Raw genomic sequence first — 23,797 nt, forward strand, 5'->3', positions numbered from 1 at the left:
ACCTGGCAATGATTGATAATCATGGTGGCGGTCATTGGTCATGGTAGATGCATGTATGTGTGTGTTTTATCAAACCGTTTATATTTATAGTATAGAAAATTGGTAAATACTTAGACCCAACACATGTGCATGTTGATAAATACGAGTTTCCAGCTATGAATGTTTTCTAGTGAATGTTGATAAGAGAGGTTGTGCATTTGTTACCCCCAGATTTCCAGTTCTGGGATGCCTTTGGAGCTCCCTGCATCTCTTGCTTCAGTATTATTAATAAACTTTCTCCTGTCTTTCAGGTTGTAATCATAATTTATTCTTCTGCACACTTCTGAACAATTCTGATTTTATGTATTTATAAATTGTCAAACAGGCATTTAGACCACCTAGGAAACAAGCATCAAAAAAGAAACATACTCAGTGATTGAAACATACCTAAATAACCAGCCCCCTTTTTTGGGGCATGTGGCATGCCCCCTCCATGGCATGTGGCAATTCCCAGATCATGGATTCAATCTACACCACAGCAGCGACCCAAGCCACTGCACTGACTATGCTGTATCCTTAACGTGCTGAGCCACAGAGAACTCCTAAATAACCCTTTTATATTGACATTGTCCATGTGAGAATCACTACACACTTTGCTTTCCAAACCCCAGTACATTCTCCAAACCACATTTCAGCAGAAGTAATCATTTTTATTGAGTGAGAAGAAGAGGTCAAGCCAATTTTTTAAAGTTGTTTAATTTTTGTTAGACATCAGTTGTGACATTTTCTCTTGCCCTGAAGCACCTAAGGCACAGAGAATTTCAGAGACTGAAAATACTCAAAGAAATTATTGAGATCATCTCCCTACTTTAATATCCTTTTAGTTAAAACTATATTTTCTACTGAAAAATCATAATAGTTTAATATTCAGTATTTTGAAACTGGCAATCCTTTGGAGTAGGAAAACAATAAACTTAAATTTTTCTCTATAACTCTTACTTTCCAAATGAATTAGTAGTGTAATTAAATCTTAAGGGAGTCAGATCCATTTATTGAGTATTTACCATGCTCAAAGTCTCACGTCAAGCTCTGTGGTAGATTCAGAGTTGAAAGGGGGTTCTTGCCACTCAACCCAATGGGAAATGTACCTTAGAGATTAGTATATTAAAGAATGCATCAGCCTAAAATATATATAATTTTATATAAACCAGTGCCATGTTTGGATACCAAGTCATTGTATTTATGTGAGGTATGTTGTGAAGTGCTGCTCAGTATTTAATGTGGATTCTCAGAAATGCAGGTGTAATATATTTAGTGTGGTAGACACAATTCTAAAGGTGAACTCCCAAGATTTCTGTACCCTCATTATTCAGTCATTCGCTAATCTGGGTACTCCTAGGGGGGGATTTTACAGTCCTTCACTTAACCTTAAGAAATGGAGATTTGACCTTTACATTCTCCCTTTAAAGTAGAGACAAGGAACTGAATCATGTCAACAACCTGAATGGCTATGGAAGCTTTCCCAGAGCCTTTTTTTTTTTTTTAATATGAAACTCACTTTATTTTTCTTTTTTTAAAATGATTTTTATTTTTTCCATCATAGCTGATCTACAGTGTTCTGTCAATTTTCTACTGTACAGTAAGTTGATCCAGTCACACATACATATATACATTCTTTCTCTTACATTATCATGCTCCCTCATAAGTGACTAGACATAATTCCCAGGGCTATAGAGCAGGATCTCATTGCTTATCCACTCCAAATGTACTAGTTTGCATCTCTTAACCCCAAATTCCCAGGCATCCCACTTCCTCCCCCTCCCCCTTGGCAACCACAAGTCTGTTCTCCAAGTCCATGATTTTCTCTGTGGGAAGGTTTGTTTGTGCCGTATATTAGATTCCAGATGTAAGTAATATCATATGGTATTTGTCTTTCTCTTTCTGACTTACTTCACTTAGTATGAGAGTCTCTATTTCCATCCATGTTGCTGCAAATGGCATTATTTTGTTCTTTTTTATGGCTGAGTAGTATTCCATTGTGTATGTATACCACATCTTCTTGATCCATTCATTTGTCAGTGGACATTTAGGTTGTTTCCACGTCTTGGCTATTGTGAATAGTGCTGCACTGAACATATGGGTGCATGTGTCTTTTTCAAGGAAAGTTTTGTCTGGTATATGCCCAGGAGTGGGATTGCTGGGTTATATGGTAGTTCTATACCCAGAGCCTTTAGATTAAGAGTCCAGCTTGAATGGCCTCTTGATTTTGCCCCTGTAAGCCCCTCAGCAGAGAACCCAGTCAAGCCATCCCATACTTCAGACCTACATGGTAGTAAATGAGGGTTAGAACTTTAGAATTATGCGCTAATAAATGAGAGTTACTCTCAGTAATAACATTACTCAAGTGGACAATGCAGCAAGAGGAAACCAATGCGTTAAGACTAGAGGATGCATATTATTATACATCAACTGATGTTTATATCCTGGGGTAAAAATGAGACTGTCTTAGAGCAAAGTATAGTTTATGGCCCTCTGTGAATAAGAAAAAAGAAAATGCTCTTTAAAGAATAGAGTTTAAAGGAGAGATTCAAAGAGATTTCCGCTTATCATACCCGATGGGACAGTAGAACAGTGATAGGAATTCAAGAGGATTTTGTTAGGATTTACTACATTCCTATATTCTTTGCAAGTTCTGCACATATAATATGTCTTTTCTTTTGCTTATCATTGATGAAAAAAGGCACACTAGAGTGAAATGGGTATGATCACTTGTCCTGTGAAGCAGAAAAAAAGAGGTGGGAAAACTGGTGTCAAAGGAAGTAAAATGGGTGGCATCAACTCAAAATACAGGAAAATGCACCAAACTTTGGATCTCTAGCACTGAAAGTAAGAAAACCCAAGAGAGTCAGCCTGAGCCAGGGTATGACTCTAGCTTTGCAATAAAAAGGCCTATCATGGTCATCTTTTGATATGATGATCATGTAATAATTCATACTAAGACACTTTGAAAAGTTACAGGAGACATGGTTAATAATTATGCTTGGACAAAAGCATAAAATGAGATGCCCCAGCCAAACTACCTGTGTGGTTACTCTGTTGTTAGTGAACGTATTTAAGATGTAGTTTTTCATACTAAACTATGTAAAACTAACATACTATGTATGTGAAACTTACATACTAAATCAGAATTGTAAAGTGTATGGTAAAAAATATGTATTTCTGAAATCTTAAGCTATAATATTATTTTTATAATTTAGATAGTTATTTAATCTTCCATTAATAAACTTACTGGGAATAAACATTAGAGCATTTGCTGTATATATTGGAAGTTGGTTTTACACCATTTGTCTCAGCCGTGCTTTCTTTCAGTTCAGATGGCCACAAAGCATTGATTATTGGTACATTATACTGGTCTGAGTCTCAGACGTAACAGATATAAAAAGGAAGATTATCTTCATCATGTTCTAAAGTCTGATGTCCGAAAGGTCAGGAACACACGTAGAAGATTATGTGGGAGTTCCTGCCGTAGTTCAGCAGTTAATGAACCCAGCTAGCATCCATGAGAATGTGGGTTCGATCCCCGGCCTCGCTCAGTGGGTTAAGGATATGGCGTTGCCACGAGCTGTGGTGTAGGTCGCAGATGCGGCTCGGATCCCCAGTTGCTATGGCATAGATGGGTGACTATAGCTCTGGTTAGACCCCTGGTCTGGGAACTTCCATATACCACAGGTGCAGCCCTAGAAAGACAAAAAAAGAGACCAAAAAAAAAAAAAGATTATTTGAAGTGTGCTTCTTTGTCCTTTTTACTCTTTTTTTTTGTCTTTTTTTGTCCTTTTTGTCTTTATAGGGCCGCACGCAAAGTATATGGAGGTTCCCAGGCTAAGGGTCTACTCGGAGCTGTTGCTGCCAGCCTACACCAGAGCCACAGCAATGCTAGATCCGAGCCGTGTTTGAGACCTACACCACAGCTCATGGCAACGCCGGGTCCTTAACCCACTCTGCAAGGCCAGGAATCAAACCCGCAACCTCATCGTTCCTAGTTGGATTTGTTTCCCCTGCGCCATGATGGTAACTCCCTTCTTACTCTATTTTTATTGGTTCATTTCAGATGATCGCCTTTCCACTCCTCTGTCTATCTCTCTTTATGTTTTTTTTTCAGTTTTCTCTAATATTTTGGAGCACCTATTCTGTGCCTCAAAGTATATTAGGTTCTAGACACTAGAGAGTATCGTTTTTTTCATGGCAAACATATAGAAACTCCATAAACTCCCACAGAAGAAAATGCTTTTCCTGATATTACAAGGGTTTATGTCTTTAATACTTAAATAATGTAGTGATCCAGCAGAGTTGTCACTTTGATTTGCCGTCCTCTTCCCAATTCTGGTTCTCAAGTGGTTGGAATGGTAATGACAATGGAAAATATTGGTATTATTAAGATGCTTTATTTGCATTGCAAAAATAATAAACTTCCATAGGTAATTTTCTTTAACCTACAAGATGCTAGTTCTTACTGTCTTTTTGCCGAGAAGAAACTGTGTAGTTGAAGGTACACTGGAGTAAATATACTCCACCCTTCTCTTTCGTTTAATGCAGCTGTTAAACATGGGCGCGTGAAACAGCTATTGGAGGATTTAAAAAAATAAATAGTAGCAGATTGGGAAGAAGACAAGAATTTGAAATACCACCAAACCAGCAATGAGTTTATTATTTTTCTCTCTCTCTTCCTAAACTTAGAGTGGTCATTAGGGCACGCATAGAGAGAACTCACGGGAAAAACCTCTAGTTTAAATCAAGGACAGGGGAGTGTGGCTCAGTGGTATCAATAAGGACATGGGTTTGATCCCTGGCCTTGGTCAGTGGGTGAAGGATCCAGTGTTGCTGTGACTGTGGTGTAGGCTGGGAACTGCAGTTCTGATTTGACCCCTAGCCTGGGAACTTCCATATGCCATGAGAGGACCCTAAAAAGACAAAAAGAAATCAATCAATCAATCAATCAGTCAATCAAGGACCCCCGGAAGGTCCCCTCATGCTGAGAAAGTGAGGAAAATCCCCCCCTTAAAAAAACACTGTCCACATTTTTCTCCTGGCCTGTCTGCCAAGCAGTCCTGTGCTAGTGGCAGTGGGGACAGCAGTGACAGCAATAAAAATAAGAAAAATCTGAGATGAACCTTCCTTTCTGACCTGCAGAGTTTTTATTCCAAAAGGGCAAGGTGAACTCCACTGTTTTTTGTCTCTGTCCTATTACTCAGACCTAGAATCAGATACAGTTATGAAAAGTACACAGCTTGGTGAGGTAACTCAAGCCCAAACTTTCTGGAAGCAGGACTGAAATGAGAACCACAGGGATGTGGAAGGTACCAGGGAGGTAATAGAGAGGGAGCAGCTGGGAAAAGTAAGTCCATGCAATTGTTTATCAACTCCTTTGCTCACCTCTAAATTTTATATGTGTGAATAGGACCCTAAAATTTCTTTGAGAAATGAGCTGCTGAGCCATTGAGCTGTCTCAGTCCCAGACACACATAGCCTAAATTTGAATAGCAATGAAAAGGCTTTGAAAATTGACAATGAAAATTTGACAGCGGAACCAAAGCCCAAGGAAGTCTTAGACATTTGGAAGTTATGTCTTAAACCCAACTAGGTTGATTTTATGCTAAAAAATTTTTTAAAAATGATCCCATTCTTTGTAGGATTAAAATAAGACTGGGCATTTCATAGTGTATTGTTCAAAATGTCCAGGATATAATTCAGAATTACACTGTCTTTAAAAAAAAAATAGGAAAAATGTCAATTTGCATGGGAATAGACGCTCAACAAATTCCTACTCTGAGATGGCACAGATTTTAGAATTATCTGACAAAGACCAAAATATGAATTATAAAGATGTTCCAGGAGTTCCCCGATGGTTCAGAGAGTTAAGGATCCAGCACTGTCACTGCTGTGGCTCAGGTCACTGCTGTGGCACAGGTTTGAAACCTGGCCCTGAAATTTCCCTATGCTGTGGGTGCGGCTTTGGGAAAAAAGTTCCAGTAAGTAAGTGCAAACATTCCTGAAATGAATAGAAAGAGGGAAAGTTTTAGCAAAGAAATAGAATATATGAGTGTAAATATTAGAATTAAGAAAGGAATAACCAACAAAAACTTTCTCTGGATATACTGAGTGGTAGAATAACAAAGATGGAGAAAAGGAGTCAGTGAACTTAAGGTCACATCAGAAGAAATCATTTAGTATGAGCACTAGAGAGACAGGAAGATTGGGAAAAAATATGAACAGAGCCTCAGGGATCTGTGGGAAATATCAAAGCAGTTGTCATGGGTTGCACAAATCAACAAAAAGAAGAAATATGACTGAAGACTTCTCAAATTTGGCAAAAGATTTAAACCATCAGGTTCAAGAAGCCAAGTAAATTCTAAACAAGAGATACTTGAAGCCAGAGATATCAAAGCCAGAGATATTACAATCAAACAATGAAAGCTCAAGTCAACAAAAAAATGACAGAGAAAAACAGCCTTTTATTTTTCGGGGAACAATGATGCTAAGGACAGCAGATTTCTGGTGGCAAATCATGAAAGCCAGGAGAATGGCATACCTTTTTGAAATACTGAAGAGAAGGATGGTCAGGGTACATGAAGGTAAAATGAGAGCATTCTCAGATAGAGAAAAATGAATTTATAACCAAAAGAGCTTCTTTAAAAGCTGGTAATTATTGCTGGTGCTAGTGAGTGTGTTCCAATGTATTGTTTAAGAATTTCCAAATCGAAGCCTGTCTCTTTGTTATTCTCTCTTCCCTTCATCCCTGTTCAAACTCTACCCATTCATCAGAACCCTGATGAATTTTCACCTTTAGACCTCCTAGTCTGTCCCCTTGGTGGACTTCAGTATAACTTTTCATATAAATTGCATTCCGTTTACGGCCTCTCCTTCCAATCTCCTTGGGTCAAGGATCTTGCTTCACACTTGTCTGTGTCCTCAACATATTGCATAGTGATTTAGCATCCCAGGTGCTCAGTCTGTGCATTTTTGAATAGGAATGAATTCCTGATAGGAAATTGATCTCTTTCCTCAATTTATAATAAAAACAAGGCTGAGCTTATCTTGTTTTAGTCTTGGCTGCTTGTGTATATCTTATTATTAGACACTGGCCAGGACATAAATCAGACACTATATTTCTGTTTTGGCAAGACATGTTGTAGCGATAAGACTGGGATACATAATTCTTAAGGAGTTATGAAGAGCAGTTATTCTTAAGGTGTTTCTCTTCTCAAGATCCTTTACTGTTAAAGCTTTGTTTTAATTATGGAACTTTGTTTATATTAGAAAGTGTTTTAATGGTGCTATTAAACACTATATATCCATGTTAAAATGTGCTGAGTATAACTTTGGGAAGCACAAACTGTCTTAATTTAGAAAACTCCCTCAAGTTCTTCTTGTAGTTTTTTTTTTTTTTTTTGTCTTTTTGCCATTTCTTGGGCCGCTCCCACGGCATATGGAGGTTCCCAGGCTAGGGGTCCAATCAGAGCTGTAGCCACCGGCCTACGCCAGAGCCACAGCAACGCGGGATCCGAGCCGCGTCTGTAACCTACACCACAGCTCACGGCAACGCCGGATCGTTAACCCACTGAGCAAGGGCAGGGACCGAACCCGCAACCTCATGGTTCCCAGTCGGGTTCATTAACCACTGTGCCACGACGGGAACTCCCTCTTCTTGTATTTTTAAGAGTTGTTTTCACTATAAGCATCTGGAAGTGCAGCTTGTGCTCACTACGCACTTACACAACATTGTCAGTGAACAATAATAGGTTAAGCATCTACTTTGTGCCATAACTTAAAAAAAAAAAAAATACATCACCTCCTTTAACCCTTCAGGAGTTCTCTATCATAAGGGGTTGCTGCCTCATTTTACAAATAAGAAGGCTAAGTTTACAGGTTAATGGTTAACATGTTTCAGAGAGGCCATCAGATGCTCGAAATACGTTATCTAAATTAAGTACTATTTCTAAGAACAATGACTGATTTCTCAGTTTTACTGTTGGGAAAACTGGGGCTCACAAAACAAAACTAACTTTCCTGTGATCACAAATCTAAAAATTGATGCTTGCATTTACACCCTAGGCTTTTTGACAGACAGCCTCAATTTTTAAGACTTTATTTTCTGGATTTTGCCTTTTTTATACTTAATGCAGAAAACAGGCCATGAAAAATGTATTACTGAATTCTCATCAGGATTTTAGAAAACATCACATCATTTTTGAGAAAAATTTATCAAGCTTATGTATGTTGATTAAAAAATATAGGCACAACCTAAAAGTTGAGAGTTATATTTTATTGGGTGGACAAAACTGAGGACATAAGCCTGGGAGGCAGCATCTCAAGTAACCCTAAGAAAACTGCTCTGAGGAGGCGGGGGGAGCCTGGATTTATAAGAGTTTTGCAACAAAGGACAGAAAGTCAGAACAAAAGATTACTGTTAATAATAGAAAATTAGCTCTCTCAAGTTAAGGAATTTAGTGCTATTCTGTATATGGTAAGATGCAAAGGTCTGGGCTCCCTGAAATCATTCCTTTGATATGCATCTCAGCTCTCTGGGGCCAGTATCTTGTGTTTTCACATCCTGAGTTTCTTTAGGGCTCACTGGCTCACCCTTGCAGGTGGCTGCAATCCCTGATAACTGTGACATCCCTTCCTTTGTTTACTGATTTGGCAAGCAAGATCTTCGTTCTCATTTCCTGTTAACCTCCTCAGTGTATAGACCTAAAAACTGCAATTTAAAAAGTACGTCTAGAGTTGGAATCACTTACATATGTTTTATTTAACAGATATGTAAAGCACTCTATTTATATTTTAAATACTAGTATTTGAGATTTTAGAGCATCAGATTTTGTAATTGTGGTGTAATTATAATTATATTCTTTAGATTTCTTGAGCTTATAGAATTATTTCTTTACTTGAATAAAAAACACCATACGGTGTAGAAAGCAAGTTATGAAAAGTAACAAAATAATTAAAAATTGGCAAAGTGAAAAGAATATTATATCAGACTGTTTTGAAGTTTGACCTGGTTTGTAGTTATCAAGGCATGCTGTCAGTGTTTTTACTCGTATACTAAAAAAGCAATTTATACAGCCTTTTAGTAGCATGATATTTTTAGTTTTAATTGTCCCTGTTTAATGCCTTCAGGATATGATTACGTTATAACATTATAAAAATGTGTTAGCCAAAATTCCTGATTTATATGCAATCAGAATACTCTAAAAATTTTCCAGCTGTATCCTTAAATTTACTTTACAAAATTTCTTAACCATGTTTCATCTTACCTATTTTTTAAAGTCATGACAGTTTTTTAATCTCCAAGGCAGATGACATCATTAAACCTAGGGGTTATTTCAGTTGTGAGCAAAGTTGAATAGGAAGCCTAAGAACCCTGATTTATCTTTTTTAAAATTAACATAGCAATGAGAATACCAGTTTTTAGCCATGTTTGTGGTAGACTGCATAGTGAACTTCTCATTACTGATTTACAAGATTTAGATGTGTAATCTACCACATATGGCTTTCTCGCTGTGCCAGAAGATTTATTTTTTCAGAGCTCCACTGAAATCTAAATCAAGAATTTCAGATGGTATATATTATTAATGATGTCTTAATGATATATCAAAACCACAATAATGTACATTGGGGTCAGGCTTAATTTACACTCTCTAAGGATTTAAGAGTTTAACTTTGCAAACCGTGCAATAACCCAACTTTAAATTTTCTGGGGCTGAGAAGTGGATGTGAAGTAAAGTAAACCTAGACTACAATAACAGGAGCACAAAACTAGCCTGCAGGCATACACTTTCTTAATTGTTCTGCCTTCCCTACTTTCCTAAGCCTTTTCATTACCCCACTGTGTGGAGGAGGTGGGTCCACTTAGCAGTGTGGTTTGTTATAAAGCTTAAGGAAGGGTAAACACAACACCACCACCAGCAGAACCTGTTTTGAAGTTGTCCTTTCCTGTGAAGTCCTCTCCACCTCTCAGAAGAGCAGAATTGAGGAACTGGCCACCTCTGCTGACTCTACATACTCCTCTCTCTCTGGACTCCTTTTTTTCCACTATTTTTCCTAAACATTTACTTGAACCATCTTCCATCTTTTTCTTCCTGCACCATATTAATATTTCATATAAAAGCTTGCCCAAGACTTAGAAGTGGTGCCTATATGCTGTCTGGTGCACTAGCGCCCTGCTCTTAGATTGCACCCTAGGGCAATAAAATAAAACCAGTGATTATTCACTACTTTATTTTCCTTCAGAAACCCATTAAAAATATAACACACACAAGCTTTTGTTAACATCTATATTCCCATCTGTAGTTAATTTTGTCTCAATACACATAACGAAGTCAAAAATTATACTCAATTAAGCAAAGAAAATATTGCATGTAGCATTCTACAGTGTATTAAATCTTTCATAAGTTCCTACTTCGTTTGAGTTCAAGACGGTGAAAACTGAAACTTGTCAAGTCATATTATTTTTTCTAGTTTAAATTACTTTATTGTTATACCTTGTTTTTGTTTGCTTTTAGTTAATACTCATTTTTTCACATAATCCCCGAACCTCTCATTTGATTCTTTCCAAATAGCCTGAGCCATGGGCTATGTCGATCAGAAATCACTATTCTTCCTCTGCCCTCTGAGACCTTTAGTCTTTGCAGTGAATTCCTTAGTCTCCATGGCAGCAGAGCGCTCTGTTGGACTTGGCTCCCAGGAATGTAGTTGGTGGGTTCCACTCAAGACTATTCAGACTCAGAGCTCTGTAGCTTTCCTTTACAACTCTCTCCAGCACACTGTGTCTTTGCACCTATCCCAGTCCCTACCCTTCCAGCTTGAACTACTGCTGAAGACCCTGCCAGACTTGAGGTAGGTCGTCTATAGGTCCTCTGCATTCAACCACCCACCCTTCTGGCCTCCTTGGTGGGGAGCATCGAAGTAGGCTCAGAGATGATAGCTCAGTTCTTCTCCCCACTTAATTCTCTATTGGAGCCACACAATATTGGCCTGGGATCTGAATCCGCATCCTCCAGAGTTCCAAAAGAAGACCGCTCATCCTATCTCTTCCTGCCTTCCACCAGAGCTAAGATACAACTTTAGGTTAGATAGTGAGCAAGACATCACCTATGTGAAAATACAAAAGAGAAATGCATGTGGAGTACATCTCAAAATTTATTATCAGTGTTCTATACAAAGCATGACCTACACATCAGGAATGAACAAATTGATTTTTCTGTAGTTTTCTACCCTCGTGCTGCTTACATTCTGAAAAAGAGATGGTCCCTAGCCATAGTATGCCAAAATTATGTTAATTGGCATATTAAAAATGAAATGAGGCATTAAAAAAGAAATGAACATAAAGCATAGAAAAAAAAATAGTAGATCTAAGGAAGAGATAATCTGGGAATTGCAGGGTAGGGAGAAGGGTGTTTATAATTTTAAATTTGAGAATCAAGAAATCCCTTACTGTTGGGAGTTCCCTCTGTGGTGCAGTGGGTTAATGATCCAGCTTTTGTCTTTGGAGCTGCTGGTTCAATCCCTGGCCCAGTGCAATGTGTTAAGGATCTGGCATTGCTGCACCTATGGTGTAGGTCACAGATACTTCTCTCATTAGATCCCTGGCTCTGGAACTTCCACATGCTGTGGGAGCAGCTGAAAAAGAAAAGAAAAAAAGAAAAAGAAATGCGTTACTGATAAAAGTGATTTTGTTACGCAACCAAACTTGGGTCTTCTTACCCATGCACTGTAAATCCAATCTACTGACTCCAGGCTGTGGTGAAGAAAGTTTTAAGTTTTATTCTTGTACTTAGGAATTGTTTTTACTTCAAGCTTAGCTCTACCTTCAAAAATGTGTATATTATGTATTATTTGGCATCTCTCTGTGTTTTTCACAAAAGGAGTCTCATTCTACCAGGATATACGAACATTTAAACATTTTAATGCCTCTACAGTATTCTGCCTCATTTGACCACAGTTTCACTGTATCTTTTATTAAACCAATACTGTTTTCTTGTTATTAGATGTCACTTTTTTCTTATTATTCATAGCAACTGTACTGTTAACAATGTTTTAGATTACGTAAACTCTTAAGAGATCTGGAAACCTAATTTTAAATACCTTTCTAACTATACCGCATTAAACTCGTAACTTAAGTCATTGTATTTTATATTCCTAGATCCTCATCTTCTCTTTTAATGGCGCTTAGATAGATAATTAGTCTTAACTAGGAAGGCAAGTTATTGTTTTAAAATATGATCAAAGCCCAATTTGAATGTAATCGTGTAAGTGGGATTTACCTTATCTGGGCACCATTATTATTATAAAAGTTTTTTTCCTAATTCTAAGTTATATTTTTATAACTTGAGTCCCATTTTATGTCAGTCCTTCTATGCCTTTCCTTTAGCATACCCCTCACCGAACATGTCCTAGATACGGTGTTGATGGAGATGTACTACCCGGCTGGGGCGTGTAAAGGACATAAGTTACTCCTCTATGAGTTCCATCAACTCTCATAACCATTTCCTTACCCCTTTCTCTGTTCATTCCTCTGTTGAGGAATCGAACCTCCAACTTCCACTGCCTTTCCCTGGCTACCCTCTGTTTGCTCAGAGATAAGGCCAAGCTGTTTCCCTCTCCAAAAGCCTTTCCTGCTTTAATTTTCCCTGACACTGACTTTAATTCAGTGTCTCTCTCTCTCCTTTTTTTTTTACCTAGTTTAAAAAATTCATTTTATTATTATTTTGTCTTTTTAGGGCCCGACCCCTGGCAGATGGAGGTTCCCAGGCTAGGGGTCCAATCAGAGCTACAGCTGCCGGCTTATACCACAGCTCACAGCAACGCGGGATCCTTAACCCATCGAGCAAGACCATGGATCGAACCCGCATCCTCATGGAGGCTCGTTGGGTTCATTAACCACTGAGCCACGATGGGAACTCCATTTTATTATTTTAGTTTGTAGTAGTGTTTCAGCAATTTATATCACGCAAAGAAAATGAAAACACAGTGTCGCCTCGACCTTGGAAGCAATCCGCCCCTCCAGTCCCCAGCCTGGCCAACCTCAGCCCTCTGACTTCTGTGCCACCAGCCAAGGGTGTGTGTTCTACAGGTCAGGAAGCAGGGAACTGGCTTGGCGGCATCTTCCTTTTCCCCTTCCCCCGTCCTTCCTGTCCAACCCATCCAGGTCTCATCTCTGGACTCCTTTTTTCACCTCGCTGAGCCACTACATGCTTGAGAACCTCCTCCTCCCCTCCTCCACCCCACTAGCCCAACAAACAAAACCTCACGGACTCTTTTTTATTCTCCCATGTCCTCTGTACATCTTTATGTCTCAAAGATACTATTTTTAAATGGGTATTTCTGCGGCTCATGCTCCTGAAGGCAGTGCCCCGCCTGTACTCACGGTTGTACCTGGGGTACTTGGTACATATTATGTTACATTAGGCCTCAAGAAATAGTGGGACTCATAGATAGATAATTTACCTCATAGGGTGCAATCATAGGATAAAAAGATTACCTGGGATTGTATAGGATTTTGTGCCAGGAAAGCCAGGATTTTGAGCTGAGGCAAGCTGGCCAGTGGTGAAAAGCAACACTTTTGGAGCTGGACAGCTTACTTTTGGTGGGATACATCCATTTGATCTCACAAAAACTCTGATTTCCTGATTAGTCCATTATTATAACATGCATCTTGTAGGGTTTTAGATCATCTTGCTGCGGTGAATCATATCATGTCCAGGACAGTGTGTTTTGTTTTCAAATGAGACATTCTCTTGACTCCTGGTGCATAACCTGATTCATTTTTAGATGAGATGAGAGGTTGTTTTGGTTTGCTTTGTATTTTCAGAATTTTTAATATTAGAAGATTGCTTTAACAAGGGTCTGTATCATAGCCGTCTTTAAATAACAGCTGTGTTAAATCCTTTCCCATTCTAACCTCTACTCCTTATTATAATAAGAAACATGTGGGTTCTTGAAAGGACCTGAAAAGTATGGGCTTTTAAACAGAATAATGCAAGTTTTTAAATTAGTCATGGTTACAATTATTCTCCGAAACGTTCAAGTCAAAGAAAATCTCCTTGATGTGCCAAATGTAAGAATAATGCAATTCAAATTTATCAGAATCTTGGTTGAAGTTTTGACTTGACACTTGCGTAAAAGGAGTAGAGGGTCACTGGTGGGGGCTGTTAAATGATACCCTGATCTCAAAGATAGTGGATTACGGTTGAAATTTCATAGACATGATTATCATATTTATGTCTTTAATTTTCTCGGTATAAAACTTTTGTAAACACTTCCATGAATTTGGAAAATGGGAAAAAAGGGACAAAAAGTACACATCATCTCTTAAGATAATTGCTGTTAACAGTTTAGCCTATTTATGTGGTCTTTTTGTTCTCTTATGAACACCTGATGATATTTGGTTGCTGTCACTCCTCTATGTCCATATGCCATCATTTTTGAATTTTATATAAATTTATCTTTTAGAGTATAAAATATGTCTTGTATATTGTAAATTATTTTAGCACCATTTTTTTTAACATGACCACACAGTAGTCATTGATTTCCCACAACCTGGTGAAGAAGTTAGGGCCCCCAGGGAGGTCACTGTTCATTCCTTTTCTTCCCCTGAACTGCAGGGCTAGGCAAGTACCGAAGCTGTACACGTGTTGCCTTCCTCTTGCTTCCCATCGCTGCCTCTAAATCAAAACCTCTCCTGCCCTCACATAAAAGCTCTTCATTTGAAGCTGAAGCTCCTGAGCTTTACCATCGCATCCCTCCCTCCCTGTCACCGTGATGGACTGACCTTCCTGCTTCGCTCCGACGTCTCCTGTGGACCTTGGTTCCCTCTCCCACCTTCCCGCATTCGCTGTGATCAAGCGCCGTTCCATGTTCGTGGTATCAGCCCCCCAACACTGCTTAGTAATTCTTTGACCTCAACCCCCACCTCTGCTGCTCTTTCGTGGCAATACCTCATCATGTCATGGAACGCCACTTCCGAAATCTAAAATCCCTGAATGCCTCTCTTATCACCATCTCCAATGCGTTGTTGGTAAGCGTCTGAGCTTTTCGCGCATGGATAAATCCATCCTCCTGAGCCCTGTATTCATTTCTCCCAGTTATCACACTCTGACTTTACTTGTTACCTATCAAACGTAGAGCCCTGTACGTTCTGTCCCTTCTCACATTCTCAGTTTTACTGCCAACTCACATTCTTTGAGTCTCCCTTTACACCGGATCTGCACAACCTCAGCCCCAATTGAATCTAAACGTGAGTCTTCCCTGTGTCAGGCATTAGGTTGGTTACCACTCAACTAGGCATGTTGATGCTGCTCCAGGCTCACGTTCCCCATCCTCAGCTGAACCCCGGGTTTTCTGAAGTATTCCCTGGTCCTTAATCAGCTTTCTTTCCCATTACTTGCAGCTGCTATTCTAAGCCTCTGTTTCTTTTGCAGAGAATATTTCCAACTCCCATCCACCTTTGACCCATGTGTCAGATAACATTGCCTCCTTTTTCGTGTAGACATACAAGAATATTAGTTTCTTAACAGGCTGTACCTATGAAAGTCCTACAGCCGTCATCTTACGTCATGGAACTGTAAACATTCCTATGAAAGTCAGCAGGGAAAACAAAGAGCTCAGTACCCCCCATATTTCAGCAGTATGTTGAAAATCCTAGCCATTGTAGTACATTACAGAAAAATATGGAAAAAATATGTTTAGAAGAAAATAATATAGAAAATAGAATGAAACAAATGGCAACGCTATTTTTATTTGGGAACGATATATTTCAGTGGGTAGGGGAGAAGAAATGTACAACTTATTAAAGTGACTAAATTTCATATGTACCAGTCCATATAGCAAAGGGACATGTGGCACGATGACAGCCCACATTGACCGAGTTTTAATCTACATACCGTGATGGGATTATTTTAGTTGTGAAAAATGTCGTGAAAGAGATGGGCATTCTAAAGGAAATTTTGTACCAAACAATGGTCACCAGCATGCTAATTGTCGCCGAAATTAATTTAGAATTTTGTAGAACGTTAAATCTGCATTTTTTTCTTTTGTCTTTTTGTCTTTTTAGAGGACCGCACCCACAGCATATGGAGGTTCCCAGGCCGGAGGTCTAGTCTGAGCTGTAGCCACCAGCCTGTGCCACAGCCACAGCCACAGCCACAGCAACACGGGATCCGAGCCGCGTCTGCAACCTACACCACAGCTCACGGCAACGATGGATCCTTAACCCACTGAATGAGGGCAGGGATTGAACCCACAACCTCATGGTTCCTAGTTGGATTTGTTAACCACTGAGCCATGGCGGGAACTCCTTAATCTGCATTTTTTTTTTTTTTTACAATTTTCAACTGCTTTAGAGACTTTTAATTCCCTTTTAAGAGATCTTTCCTTTCACTCTCCAACCCTTGCTTCCTCTTTCTTCCTTCCTCCCTTCAATTATGACACAAGTTCATTTACCCCCAAATCTTGATTTGCCACATTCTGTTGTTTTAATCAGTACCTGTCTTAGTGTTTTTAAAATTCACATTAAGATATTTTAAAAAGGTTTTGTTTCACTTGTTGTTTAATGAACTAGATAATGTTTTTCACCTCTTCCTTTTCTCCCTTGTGTTTATCGCTACCTTTACCTTTCCTTCGACTTTATCTTCACTTAGCTGGGGAGTAATTTCATTACCTGAATAAGCCAAATGAAGTTCATCATCTGTCTAGTCATCCATTCAGCCATCCATCCACCCATCCATTAGTGAAAAATTATTCATATATTTCTGAATCTGAAATTTATATAAGATCTTTTTAAATTTCTAAATACATGGGAAAAATAGTGCTATATGTATATTTGATGTTTTCGTCTAGTTTTATGTTTAAATTTGTTTTAATTGAAGTGTAGTTGATTTACAATGTGTCATTAGCTTCAGGTATATAGCATCTAGTTATATATTTTAAAATAACTTTTTTTTTTTTTTTGGTCTTTTTGCCATTTCTTGGGCCGCTTCTGTGACATATGGAAGTTCCCAGGCTAGGGGTCTAATCCCAGCCGTAGCTGCCAGCCGACACCACAGCCACAGCAATGCTGGATCCGTGCTGCATCTGCAACCTACACCACAGCTCACGGCAATGCCGGATCCTTAAGCCACTGAGCGAGGCCAGGGATCGAACCCTCAAGCTCATGGTTCCTAGTTGGATTCGTTAACCGCCAAGCCACGACGGGAACTCCTAAAATAACATGTTTATGCTACATTTTGCTTTACAAATACATCTTCATTTTCCACATAGGGCCAGTGGGCATCAGGCCTTGACATTTTGCCTGAAAGTTTGAAGGAGAAGTTAAGGATTTCAGATGCATTTTCAACTAATCTCCATTCTCAGCTTTCCGGTAGTGCCTCTTCTCAAAACTGTGTATGTCTCAGTCTGGAGCCTCTCTGGGTTTCCACCGTACTGATAAAATCCTTTTCCCCTCTCATTTGGTCTGTGGACCCACTGAATCAGTCCATATTTCTTGAGCAGTCTTCTATCTTTGCCAAACCTGGGCAAGGTGATTTATTTATTTTTTTTAATTTAATTATTCATTACAGTTAATCTTTAAGTTTCTGAACAGAGAAAAAAGGTTGCAAGCATTCAGCTTACCATCTGTAACTAGGGGCAACTCTGTTCTAAATTGTAAAAAAAGCAAAATAAAATTAACTGATAGATGGATTTAAGTTTGAGTTTAAATCCTATTCTGTCGTCTTTGGTGGTCATGTCATCTTTGGCAAATCATTTCACCTGTTGAGGCCTTAATTTTTTCATAAAATGAGCTTACATGCATTTCATAAGAACATGAGAATTAGAGAATATACAATTAAAAATACTAAATATTTTTTCTAACAAGTAACTTTTATTATTTGAAAATACATTAAAACATACTCTCAGAAGATTATAATTCCTTGTGTTAAAGATATTTATTCAGGAATATATCTTAAGTAGTAAGTACATAAATCTTTGAATAAAGAATATTAGTGATTTCACATAGTATCCTTTGTACTAATAATTTAAACCAAAAGATTAAATGTCTTGTTGAAATTTTTATCTTAAATGGTATTTCAATATCGTATATTCTGTAGTCACATTATCTTAGTAGTTAAGAAATTCTCAAAGGAAATATTTTCAGTTTTCCAAGTACCATAGGCAATTTTTATATTAGTTAAAATGGTATTTCACAAAATAAAATTTCAAAATTTTCTTAACTCAGAATATAAATGTGAGTTCAAGAATGTTGTAAATGTTTATTTTAGGGTATTTCTTTGAAACTAGTCTCTTCATAAGAATGGAAAAATATACAAATCATCATTGCTTTTTATTTTACAGTTTCTGAGTTGTGACTTATCTTACAGGACAGTGAAAAGTGATATTTATAAAACGTATTCTTATGGTATACCTTTTGAGATTTGTATGCTTGATAAAATAATTTCATATAAAATATGAAATTGAAAAGAATATTAATGTTTATTGAGTGACTTAACACATTTTCTCCTGACATTGTTTATAGGAGGTGGATATCACAGTTTAATACTGACGTATTTGATGGGAAACACTATCATTTTTCTTTTCTTCCGGTAATACCAAGCATAAATATTTGCATTTTAATCTGACATTTAATAATCAATGTTTGTGTTTTCTAGGTATAGCTTACTTGAGTGGAATGTGCAGTGAGAAGAGAAAATGTATTATTGCTGAAGACAATGGCCTGAATCTTGCATTTACAATTGCTCATGAAATGGGTCACAAGTAAGTGTAGAGGCTGGCTATGCTAATATGTTAGCATATAATTTGGTAATTAATTTAAGTTATCGAGTTGCATGTATATCTTTTCATTTATTATTTTGTCTCAAGTTTTTTTTGAAGTTGGGAAATGAGAGGAGATAGAGAAGCTCAGCTACATTCGAAGAGTGTCTTTTGAATGTTATCACCACACCTGATACTCCAGATAAGAATCTTATTACATTATTAAAATCCTCATCAGGATAATCATTACATGGCACATGATTCATTTCACTACGCATTTCCAAATGATAAAAACCTTGCAGTTATCATGATGCTACAAAACTATGCATTATTCAAACATCCAAGGAAAATACTATGTACAAGTAAAAATACTTCCAGCTGACAATAATGCCTGTTTGTTACCCAACACGGAGGAAAGGAATTAACTTGCACAGTTTAGGAGTAGTATATTTGCAAGGTAATTAAACTGGATGCACAGTTCATGTATAATGGAAATTAAGTATGTCTCCAGCATAATTCTAAGCACTTTAAATAGTTCACTTAAAATTCATAGAAAGCAAGAATTTCATTTTACAGATGATAAGAATAGTGTTACCAGCACCTAACTAGCACTTACTGTGTGGTAGGCACACTTTCATGTGCTTTATATGTGTGCCCACAGTAGTCTTGTGAGATGATATAGTTAGAGTACCCATCTTACAGGGGAGAAAACTCTAAAGAGGTTAATTTACCCTCTCAAAGTTATAAAAATACTGTGTTGGAGGAAGGATTTGAATTCAAGTTATCTCGGTCATATTGTTCGGAACCTCTCCATTGAGTTGCTACTGTCTTTGGACTAGAATCCCTCATCAGTCCGATGGGGATAATACTTGTGTTATGACGTTGGTTTGGGGTTCACATTACGTAAGGAGGATGTCAATATTGACAGTAAATATAGTGGAATGCCAAGGGTTAGGGAATCAAACTTAAACTTGACTATAGGCTTCTCTATGTGCTCGTAGTATCAGCAGTACAAATAAAAAGTGTTTTAATTGGACTCAGATTTACTGAAGTCCTGCTCAGGGAGGTGATCTTTATGGAGGCCTCTTTGGTCAAAGACATATTTAGCTTGGCCGGCAGTGTTTCAAAAATTGAATCCGTTGCCAACATTAAAAAGTATAAATATGACATAAAAATTCACATTTCCAGACCTGGCAATATTTAGACACACAGTCCCATATGGCAGCCATTCCTTGGAGCTGAGTAGCGTCTGTACCCTTTAGGCTGGGCCCGTCTTTCCCTGCTCATCACAGGCTGCAGCTTTTGTTATATACCTGGACTCTGTAGGAAATTGAGTACCCTTAAGTTGGCAGTGGAGTTTGATTGGTGTAAAAAATTTAGATGAAAATGTATATGACATACAGTGTTTGTTTAAAAAAAATACCTTTTTATGCAAGTAAACTGAAGTATAGGAAAATGGTCACGCCAAGGTGTGTACCCATATCCTAGTTCAAGAAATACGGTATTACCAACAGGGATGGATTTTTGATGTCACTGTCTTTAAATGTATAGGTACAATTTTATTTTCCCCTATGCAGGCTTTAGTAGTCATTCGAGTGCTCCAGAATACATGTTTATTATTCAAAAAAGAAATAAGAAAACATAAATACACTATAAAGTCATCATCTTTTAAGGAAAAGTTTGCCGTGCATTGATCTTATTCACACCGGGAATGATAGGATTTAGGTTCTTAATTCCAATGTAAGTTTCATAATTTAAAGATATTTCAGTTTAACCATAATAGGAAAAACCACAGGTATCATTTGAATGAAAAATTCTGAGAATAAGATTTAGAAGCAAGAAAAAATTATTAAAACATTTCAAGATAGTAAGGACAAATCAGTCATAAATAAAATTGTTATAAATTAAATGCACGTTCTGAATAATTAAAAATTTCAGCCATATATTAACAGTTTGGTAGATAGACTATCTGAGTTTAACTTACATAGTTTTGTCAGGTACTCTGAATTCTAGAGGGTTCACTTTAAAAATAAATTTTATGTTTTAAAAGCAGATATATAAAATTAGTTTCTTCAATTGCTGTCATGTTCTAAAATGTAGGAAAAATATCAGTTAAGGAACCAACCATAGTACAGGCTGTTTTATTAACATACAAATGTTTGGTCGAGAATCTACAACTACTTAAACAAAAAACCAAATGATATAATTTAAGGAAAAGGCACTTCAGCTTTATGTAGTAGAAACATTGGTTTATGATCAGGAACTCAGGTTGGAATGGCTAAAATGGTAGTAAAATATTGTTTTATTTGCCTTTTATAGAGCTGTACCCCAAATCAATAGAGATGTGCCAAAGGTATGTGTAATGCTTGAATGATTAATACCAGGACACGTGATGTATGTTGAACTACTTAGTTGCTAAAAATTCTCCTTACCAGTAAGCAATATTTGTCTCAAAAGTAGAGGCTAAAATTTTTGATGCTGGAGAGTGAGAGACAGCAGCAGTGAGAATAATGGTGTCTTTATAAAGAAGAAACAAACAGTAGGGAGTTCATTGATATAAATTACCTCATCATCATCCAGTGTGACATGTAAAACATAATGAAACAAAAATGTAGGAAGAGGAAATAAAAAACAATGTTCAAACCCTCATAGCCTTTCAGATAGGGTCAGTTTTCATAGATGTTAGTTGAATTTACACATCCAGTGTGCACGTGTGAGCCCATGTGTAGATACGCACGCACACACGCATGTGTGCACAGACTAATGCATCTCTTTTTAGAGGTGTAATTAAATTCAGCTACATAAGTGAAACTCTTATTTTTTTTTTCATTTTAGTTTTCTTTCTTTCTTTTGGGGGCTCTGACTTTTTCCAATATCTTTCCTGTAAGCAGAAAATGGGTCATTTAATTCTTCAGTCCATAGTTTAAGAATTGCAGAATGATTCCATTTAAACTTGTCAATTCAAGAATACATTTATCATCATACTTGAAATGTTTCTAAACTGATTTGTGATGAGCGCATTTATGTTTGTTCTCTTGAATTTGATTTCTAGAAAGTCCCAGAGCAGTTCCACATATAGTTAGAAAAGTCAGTATGGGCCACCAAGTAATAAAGTTGACTCTTGGGAGGTGAGAATTTGAGTAATTGATGTCAACAAAAAATCCTATCTTTACTATTGCAAAAGAATCTTATATAATGCTTGCAAAAATATATTAAAGACTTCCTTTGGGAAATTACCATTTAAAAATCTAATATGTATATATATAAAAGTGTAAGTTAGAATCCGTAGCAAGAAAGAGGAAATAAATGATTTATACCAATGTTTTAAGATTCGTTTTTCCAAAATTATTTTCCTTTCTAAATAGTAAGTCAGGGAAGTGATTATTTTTCTTATAGCCAAAAATCTCAACAGTAGAATGTTTTTATATTGGTCTTAAATATTTTTATACTTATGAAATACAAATAGGACTTTCATTAATTTACTGTGATGAGGTCTAAAACTATTTTTGTGAATAAAAATACCTTAGGAAATGGTTCACAGCTTTGACAGGGTTTGTTGAATACATATGTATACACAATATTCACTATATCTTGTATATTTATATCATTGTTATGAACAGAAATTTCTTGAAGTAAGAGATTGTACTTTGATTCGAGTAATAATTTATTCATATATTCATTGTGATTAAATGACTTTGTCTGGGGACAGTGTCCCCCAGAGCAGCCTTAGGTTCAACGATTTGCGAGAAGGACTCTTCACATTCAACAGAGCTGTTTTACTCCTGATGTAGTTTATTGCAGTGAAAGGAGATAGACTGAAGTCAGCTAAGGAAAAAGGCACATAAGGCAAATCCAGGAGACACCGGGCACAAGCTTCCACTTCTCTTCCAGTGGAGTTGTGTAGACAGTGCTTAATTCGCTCAGTGATGACGTGTGAGAACACGCGCATGATGTTGCCATGCTGAGAAGCTAACTCAAGCCTTGGTATCCAGGGTTTTCGGGAGTTTGGTCATGTAGGCATGGCTGACCATCCATTCCCTCCGGTGGTCAAGCTCCAGTCCCCATCACTGATCACATTGTTGGCATTAGCTATTGAACATGTGCCAAGGTCCCCAGATAAACAAAACATTTATCAGGCAGGACAGTTGAAGGGCTTAGAGGTTAGCTCCCAAGAGGCAGGCGGGTCGCAGACCTTTTTTCTAAAATGTGCAGGTTTGGGACCACCCACATTTGTGGCGCTAACTCTTAACTGCACAATGACAAAGTCATTTTAAGGTTTTAGAATATCATATTTATCTTAGGTCGCTAAAAGCTCTCTAATAAAAATTTAAAACTCATATTATTAGGCATGGCACTAAATCCTGTTTGTTCATATCTAATCCACCCTCACAAAAGGCTTGACCTAAGTATTGTTATTATGTTTTTATAGATGAGCAAACTGCAGTCATTAGAGATTATTATAATTTTTTTGGTCTTTTGTCTTTTTAGGGCTGTATCTGTGGCATATAGAGGTTCCCAGGCTAGGGGGTCTAATCAGAGCTATAGCTGCTGGCCTACGCCAGAGCCTCAGCAACACCAGATCCGAGTCACATCTGTGACCTAAACCACAGCTCACAGCAACGCAGGATCCTTAACACACTGAGCGAGGCCAGGGTTCAAACCCGCAACCTCATGGTTCCTAGTCAGATTCATTTCTGCTGTGCCATGACAGGAACTCCTATTAGAGGTTGATTTTTCAGTTCTTTTGATGTTAAGGACATTCTTATATGATAAAGATACTGTTAAGATCTTCCTAGTTCTCTTCTTTAACCTTGTTTCTTAAAGTATTTGACCTACACACTGTTTTTTAGTAGTCACATCTCATATTACCTTTTTCTACAGTTTTTTTTTGCAATTAGAAATGCTTCCTGGAGTTCCCGTCGTGGCGCAGTGGTTAACGAATCCGACTAGGAACCATGAGGTTGCGGGTTCGGTCCCTGCCCTTGCTCAGTGGGTTAACGATCCCGAGTTGCCGTGA

General features: G+C 37.6%; 1 protein-coding gene across 1 annotated transcript in view; it reads left to right on the plus strand.

Annotated features, from left to right (window-relative positions):
- ADAMTS19 (ADAM metallopeptidase with thrombospondin type 1 motif 19) overlaps positions 1–23,797 on the plus strand; it is a 264,349-nt gene that overhangs the window by 102,595 nt on the left and 137,957 nt on the right. Inside the window, exon 8 of the mRNA XM_047778552.1 lies at positions 18,678–18,783. Within this exon, the coding sequence (XP_047634508.1) occupies positions 18,678–18,783 (106 nt within the window). The remainder of the gene's footprint in view (positions 1–18,677; positions 18,784–23,797) is intronic.

The sequence above is a fragment of the Phacochoerus africanus genome, chromosome 4 (assembly GCF_016906955.1).
Source record: "Phacochoerus africanus isolate WHEZ1 chromosome 4, ROS_Pafr_v1, whole genome shotgun sequence".
In the NCBI taxonomy this organism is placed as follows: Eukaryota; Metazoa; Chordata; class Mammalia; order Artiodactyla; family Suidae; genus Phacochoerus; species Phacochoerus africanus.